This window comes from Primulina tabacum, chromosome 14 (assembly GCF_025594145.1).
Source record: "Primulina tabacum isolate GXHZ01 chromosome 14, ASM2559414v2, whole genome shotgun sequence".
In the NCBI taxonomy this organism is placed as follows: Eukaryota; Viridiplantae; Streptophyta; class Magnoliopsida; order Lamiales; family Gesneriaceae; genus Primulina; species Primulina tabacum.
In genome coordinates, this window is record NC_134563.1 from 37,787,651 (window position 1) to 37,795,155 (window position 7,505).

General features: G+C 37.3%; 2 protein-coding genes across 2 annotated transcripts; one reads left to right on the plus strand and one right to left on the minus strand.

Annotated features, from left to right (window-relative positions):
* The first annotated feature begins 354 nt into the window (after nucleotides 1–354).
* LOC142525535 (transcription factor bHLH93-like) lies at nucleotides 355–1,743 on the plus strand. Its single transcript, XM_075629852.1, has 4 exons — nucleotides 355–925; nucleotides 984–1,157; nucleotides 1,226–1,393; nucleotides 1,509–1,743. The coding sequence occupies exons 1-4, from the start codon at nucleotides 410–412 to the stop codon at nucleotides 1,587–1,589; spliced, it is 939 nt and encodes a 312-aa protein (XP_075485967.1). The 5' UTR covers nucleotides 355–409; the 3' UTR covers nucleotides 1,590–1,743.
* A 522-nt stretch (nucleotides 1,744–2,265) lies between these two features.
* Nucleotides 2,266–6,267, minus strand: LOC142524458 (putative beta-1,4-xylosyltransferase IRX9H). The gene is made up of 4 exons (XM_075628464.1): nucleotides 5,205–6,267; nucleotides 3,063–3,312; nucleotides 2,740–2,957; nucleotides 2,266–2,533 (listed from the first exon to the last, which is right to left on the minus strand). The coding sequence occupies exons 1-3, from the start codon at nucleotides 6,032–6,034 to the stop codon at nucleotides 2,784–2,786; spliced, it is 1,254 nt and encodes a 417-aa protein (XP_075484579.1). The 5' UTR covers nucleotides 6,035–6,267; the 3' UTR covers nucleotides 2,266–2,533; nucleotides 2,740–2,783.
* Between the last annotated feature and the right edge of the window lie 1,238 nt (nucleotides 6,268–7,505).

The following is a 7,505-nucleotide window of genomic DNA, read 5'->3' on the forward strand; positions in this document are numbered from 1 at the left end:
TTAATAAAAAAATGCTAATAATTGGACAGCTCGAATATAACGTATATTTAATACTGCGAAATTTAGTGCATACAAAGACTGACAGGTCTGTGATGCTAACTCCATCGTTTTCGGTTGAGACAGCAAATGTGGGTCAAACTTTTTACAGCCATCCTATTTAATATTTATTTATGCTATATTAAAATCAATATAATTTATAAGTAAAACCATTTCCATTCTCTCTCTCTCTCTCTCTATCTTATCTTATATATGCATCCCACATTATTAATTTATGTAGGGAAATAAAAATAAATAAAACGGAGTTACCAGCCACAACACAATTAATTAGCTTCAAACCTACCTTTCATATATATATATATGTGTGTGTGTGTGTGTGTGTGTTAAAAGAGATCTCATTGGATATATATCAATGGAGTATTACAGTAGTGAAACATGTTTCATGGAAGAGCAGCTCTTGCTTGCAAAAGACATGGAATATGAAGATTTCAATTATCTTGACACCAACATTATCTCTTCTTCTTCTTCCAAGGCCCATTGCAGCTTTGAAGATTACTCCGATTTCCCCATTGACATCCAAACCTTCAACTTCCCAGTATCCCAAGATTCACCCAACACAAATATTCTCAATACCAACTTTTACTACGATTTTCAACAAGCTCTAGGCTACACCATTAATAATTATGCTGATGAAGATTATCAATCGTCCGTGGTGGTTCCGATGACCGGGGCTCCATGTAAAGATGAGCCCGTTCCCGAGATGCCCATTTTTAACGTGGGATTTTGCCCCGAGAATGAAAGCAAAAACAAAATGAAGAAATTGAATGCAGGGCAGCCTTCCAAGAATCTTATGGCGGAGAGACGGCGGAGGAAGAGGTTAAACGACCGGCTTTCCATGCTCCGATCGGTTGTTCCCAAGATTAGCAAGGTAACGTAGGTAATTTCTTATCATTATAAATGGAAAAATTATTGATTTAATTTAGCAGATGGACAGAACGTCTATACTCGGAGATACTATAGATTACATGAAGGAGCTTTTAGAGAGGATAAACAAATTGCGGGAAGAAATGGATGATGGGGGGTCAAAGCAATTGGGTCTGATGACAATCTTCAACGATGGCAAGCCTACCAACGTAACGTTTGCGAGAAATTCACCCAAGGTACGCATGCTGGCTAGCTGCCTTGTTTCATGAATGCACAATGTTAATTTCCTTGCACTACGTTTCAGATGGAAGTGGAAAGGAAAAATGGGGAGACGAGAATAAAGATTTGCTGCGGAATGAAGCCTGGGTTACTGTTATCGACCGTGAATACAGTGGAGGAATTAGGGCTGGAGATTGAACAATGCGTCATCAGCTGCTTCAGTGACTTTACAATGCAAGCTTCTTGCTCACAGGCCAGTAATATATTGGAATATATCTATATATATATTATTTTGTTTAGTTTAGTTTAGTTTGCGAGAATATACATTACTTACACACTGAATTTTATATTGTATACACGTACGGCAGGAATTGAAGGAGAGGGATGCGGAAGACATCAAGCAAGCGCTGTTTAGAAAAGCAGCAGCCTCTACTTTTTTATACAACTAGTATATATATCGGATGCGTTTCATAAACAAATTTGATTTATGTTCGGTTAACTTTTTTGCCGGACCCGTTCATATTCTTTCTTGGTTACAAATCGGAGCTCAAAATGCTATTTTGCAACACTTTTCACTGGTTAAAAAGTTTTTCACGGGATCGATTTCAACTTCACAATTAAGGTTTTGGCGAAGGCGAACAAATTTTAATTAATGCTACGAGATACGGGAAAAAAAGGGTGAAGGTTCAAGGTTTTGGCATATAAACAAGAATATGATATGCTATTAGCTAAATGATATTTAATTAATTAATATAGTTAGCTTGAAGATCCGATGGATCTGTAATAAAAATTTTCAGATGCACTTTCCACTGATATCCTATTTTCAATCCATTTTCCCAAAATATAACCATCGAAATTCACAATCACCAATTTCAGTTGTGGAGTGACTCGAGGTGTCATGTAAACAGCCAAGTAAATGTACGATTTCAAATTATATTCACGAAGAACAATGAAATGATGTAGTTTAACATGCACCAAAAATTGTGTTTTGTTTAGAGTTTCATTCATCACTCACTGCCAAAGCAACAGAAAGTAAAAGAATCAACAGTAGGAATGGGCAACTTTGTCGCCTCATTTCTCCTAAATACTGCAGTCCACAGGTGAGAGACTAATCACACAGACCTATATCACAATATTAATCCACAACTTCTAATTTCCAGTATAGGTTTAAACTTTAAGGGCGTTTCAGTAACTCATCTCTTAACAAGCTTCATACTATCACAAAATTTAAGTTCGGTCTCGCAAAAGAATTCTCAGGCTAAATATAACATTACAAAGAAATATAGCAATGGTGCTAGCCGATGCCATCACCGCTGCAGTTCCTTGACTTCGTTGCTTACAGCTGTATCTTGATCAAATTACAAGTCATCATGGCACCAGAAAATGCACCGTTCTGCCAATTTGTATAAACAACACGTCAAAGAGTTCATTTCCTATTGTTTTCCTTCTTTTATCATACAGTATCTATTTTAACATCTCGTCCAAGAATTACAAATATGAAAGAAATGCCAAAAATGGAGGAATAGTTCGTAGGATTTGCAGCACTAGAAATTTCATAGGCTCTCAAATTTGTGCTCAGTTTTAGAACAAATATCATACCTCACAGATCGAACATGGAATATGTGATCTCATGAAATCAAAATCTATTCCTTGGATGGGATAACTACATCAAGGTTTTTCTGAAGCAGCCAGCCTTTGGGATATATAAGTTCACGAGCTTCTAGATGGAGGTGCCAGTTCATTATCATGTAACAACTAGGAGGAATTCCTTCCATATGACTCTCGTCCTCCACAATCTGTTCAATGAAAGTTGTCTCCTGAAAATAAATTCAAATAAAATAGGCTATACCATTAAATATAAACTCAACGAGATAAGATTATTTAAAATTGATGGGGTCAAAATACAAAGACATGACACATACTTGGAACCCCTCCTTCACTGTATCTAACTGCCGGATTGGATCTGAAGTTGCTCGTTGCCATCTCTTGGGATCCCAGAGTATTGTGCTATTGAACGCAAAGCCTGACATATCGACATGGAATCTACGGAGTCTTTTACTCTTCTCATTCGTATGCCATCCAATCACTTGGCTTCCATTACATACAGGACCTTCTAGAATTGCTTTATTTTTGCTTTGAGCCAACATGCCAACAGGCCAAACGCCAAAACGACTGAATATCAATGATAAAAAAAGATATAAATATGAACTCGGAATCATGGATCAAAACTTTATATCAGAAACCTTAAAAATTAATCTAAATTAGGATCATTAAAAACATATGCTTTTTCCAAACAGGCTGAAGGGGTATTAATGTAGGTGATCTCGTCTTTTCTTACATCTCATGCTAATATTCTGACTACAGAAGTTAGAAGGAGAATTCCGCGGTCATGAATGGCAGACTCTCGATTACTTGAAAATTTAGTGTTTAGAGGAAACAACAGTATGAATAATAAGTGCTCAAAACGAGTATTGACACATGATTCAGTATATCTCAGCTGTGAATCACCAGAACTGCGGCATTATATTTAATACATGGGTAGATAAGCATGCGAGAACCACCTATAATCAGCAGAAATACATCGGTTTTACTTTTGAGCAACCACAAACATGACATTGACATGAGGAACTATCTTGAACTAGTTAAAGGCCTAGCAGTGTAGTACAACAAGCTAAAATGACAAAAGAAGCTGCCAAACAACTGAAAATGAAATCATCTAAACTAAATTATAAAATCTCCAGCGAAGAACCATTTAAATAAAACCCTTAAGTTTTATATAGACAGGTTGAATTCATGAGTTTGTAGAATATCTACGGCATTCTCAAAGTTAGTCCAGGTTCTTACAAGAAAAAAGGTTCCACCATTAAGAAGAATATCATTCACAGTTATAAAATATGATATCAAGTGAATGTGCGCCCAATCTTCTCACAGAAGTTTGAAGATGCGGTATATATGCACTCTAACAGGTTATATCACTTAGAACACAGAACTATTGCACAAGTTAGTTAGTCAAAGAATGATGTGGAGCACTGGACCTCGCTGCTCAATATCTCGACTCTTTATGGAGATCAATTATCAATTAAGAAAAAATTGAACATACCCCCCCCACACACCTGAATTAGAAGGGGAAATTTCCCAGTAGCAAGGTGTCAAAAGGCGTTGAAAAAGAAGGCATATGGCAAGCTTGTTCACATGTTCAGGATGGCAAATGTTAAGAAACATCTGTTGGAAAAAGAACAGTTTCCTACGTTCTAAATTTTTTTAGATAGTTTATCATAAAAAAAATCAAATTCAACTGCAGACACTATAACTATATCATCGAGAACATATAACTTAGTGAAGAAGTTCATTTTATACTTGCAAACTTTTGCAACTACATACATGCCAAAAGGGAAAAGAATATCGAGGACATCGGGACATAATCAGCATTCAGCATTCACTTGAACACATTTTAAGTATCAAGCAAAAGCTGCCAAAAATAATATCCAACAAGTTAATAGACACAAATCTCCACCTGGATGTTTAATCATCCTCATGAGGTCTATAATCCATTAAAAGTACTCAAACTCACATATTTCAAGAGCATCTTTGTTTTGGTAATAACCCAATACATGATGGCTCTCAAACAATGATGAAGAATGAAAAGTATTCCATCCATCTCACTTTTTCAGACAAATATCATATGCTGAGTAAAAAGTTAGCAGATCAGATAACCAAATGTAGATGAAATGGTTGAACAACAATGGAGGCATTTACAGCAGAGAAGAAAAATAAGACAAAGATGATAACAACTGACTAAATCCGAATAAACTTTAAAATATTTACAGATTCCATTCTCTACTAGCTCCAAGATTCCATGATCAGGAGAAGGTCATCTATACCTTCCAGTTTGTTTACTCACCAACCACATTATTACTTCAGCAAAGTGAATGTAAAAACTCTTCTATGGGGAATCACGTAACCTCATTATTCACGAAGAGAATAAATGAAATGATGCAGCATACATGATCAACGAGTTTGACAGAAAATTCAGATGATTTATGAATAAAAACTAAAAAGTCAACCTGATTTTCCTGATGCTCTCAAATAAATCGAGTGAGTAAATGTTATCATCGTCTGCAAAATACACAATTCCATCTAGCCTGTGCCTCTCTATATGCTCGAGTGCAGTATTCCGCTGGTGCACTCCCCTGTCCTTCATATCAGTAGAATTTTTTGTACACACCAAATGTCTGTACATGATTCCCATATTTCTCAAAATATCTGCAGTCTCCATTGATGCAGCATTCATCTCCACCACAATCCACAGCACCGGTTGTCTCACCAGCCTCAAAACCTGTCCTAACCTATTCAAAAAGTAGGCCTGCAAAGCCCTATTATAGGTTGGAGTAACCACAATCAATTGTTTTTGCGGCACAAAATAGCCTAATGTCCTATCAGTAACATCTTGGCCACTCCTCTCAACAACCCCTAATTCAACAGCATCCAGCACCATATGATTTTCCTTCCGTCTATCAACAACGCCAATATCTCCCTCGTTTTTCTCGGCATTCACAACTTGCGGCTTCATTTCGAAGGAGAAATCACTATCACTCAAACCCTGTTGCTTTAATTCATTAAAATCGCTATTAAATGGCGCCATACCGAGTATAAACCCTACGAGAAAGAACAATACGCACCGGTAAAGCCATTTTCGCAAAGAAAAGTGATTACTTTTTTTGTAGTTGTGCTTTTGGAGGAAAACTCCGGATAGAAATCTGTGGAGTGGAGACAAGGTCGTCCTGGTATTGGAGAGCAGCTTCTGCGATGAAGATTGTATTGAAAAGGGGTTGTTCGATCCGTTCTGATACGATCGGTCGCCGTACGGGGACAGAGTTCTACGAATCGACGCCATTTCCTCGACGGAAATCGCATCGAAAAAAGCAATCAATATCGATCCGAATGAGGGGAACTTTGAAAGATTGGATGATGCATCGGGAGAAAATCCAGGCGAAAATTCCACTCTATGCGAAGCGAACCCAAAATGCAGCCGAAGTATCAAGCAGCGCGAGAAATATGTAGAAAATCCAGGGCTGGAAAAGGAATGTAAACTGATCGAGGGAAATGTTTTGCGAGTGGGGGAAGAAGATATCGAAATTTGCCCGGTCTGGCTCCAGGTATGCAGCTGCGAGGTGAGCTGGATAGCCCAACAAGAGTTTGGGCCCCGATGGCCCATATCATTTAAGCCCAATCTAAAGAAAATAAATTGGATTGACTTGTGTTTGTGGTTGATAATATATTTTTTCACGAATTGTATTGTTTAGGCAAATCTTAAATCATAAGATCATAAAAATTGACATTGAAATTTGATCAAAGTGGTCACGGGTTGACTTCATATATAGAGAGAAGCAAGCGAATTAATTAAGAATTGAATATGCATTGAGAGGATATAAATATGTAGTATTTCTCCTCCATAAAAATGTGAATATGGGGCATAGACTAACTCGGGTCAAGTGGGGAAGTCACTAAAAAAAAAACATGAGGCCAAGCTAATTAAGATAGGGTGTCGCGCGTTAGGAAACAACAATTAAGTGTGGAGTTTTGTCTGTATACGTTTACAATATTGTTACTTGTACGTTTCTCGTTTTTTCCATTTCATTCTCAGTGGTGGAAAACAGTGCATGCGTTTTCATCTCAACTTCTAATTATCAAGTGATCAGAGAGACGTGTGGAAAATGAACTCGCCTTTTACAAAATTTGTCAATGTTTTTTGGATTGCAATTGAAAATTTTGGAGCAGCTTTTGATCAGTATAAATTGGCTGAATGCCACAAGATTCGCATCTTTGGACTCAGTCTTTCTGTCTTCGAATATCAGACAATGCAGTGCATGCTATGCTAGCTTATATATATATAACTTGCACAGAAAAATTGAAATTATTACTTAGGGACGGGGACCGGGTCAGATGCTAGGTAAAAGCCTTAGACACACACACACACACACACATTTATATGCCCATTCCTTTTTGCTGCCCTAGATAGCCACTGACTTTGTTTGTATGTATGTATGTATGAACGACTATCTCACCACCACCACCACCACCACCACCACCGTCCGATCCTCATCCCGACGTGACTATCACTCTCTGCCCGCCCTTGGTTCCTCATCTTTCGTGCATCATATGATTTGTATTCTTGTGCTGCCATCCACTTTCAGTTCAATGGAAGGATTCGATCATGGACTTTAGTCAATATATGCATTATTGATCGATTATACTAACATGGGTGGCTGAAAATAAAATTATTGGTTATGGAAATGACTTAATTAAGATTATATAATATACAATCTAGCTTGTTGATTTTTTTTTTCAAAAAAAAAAACACACAC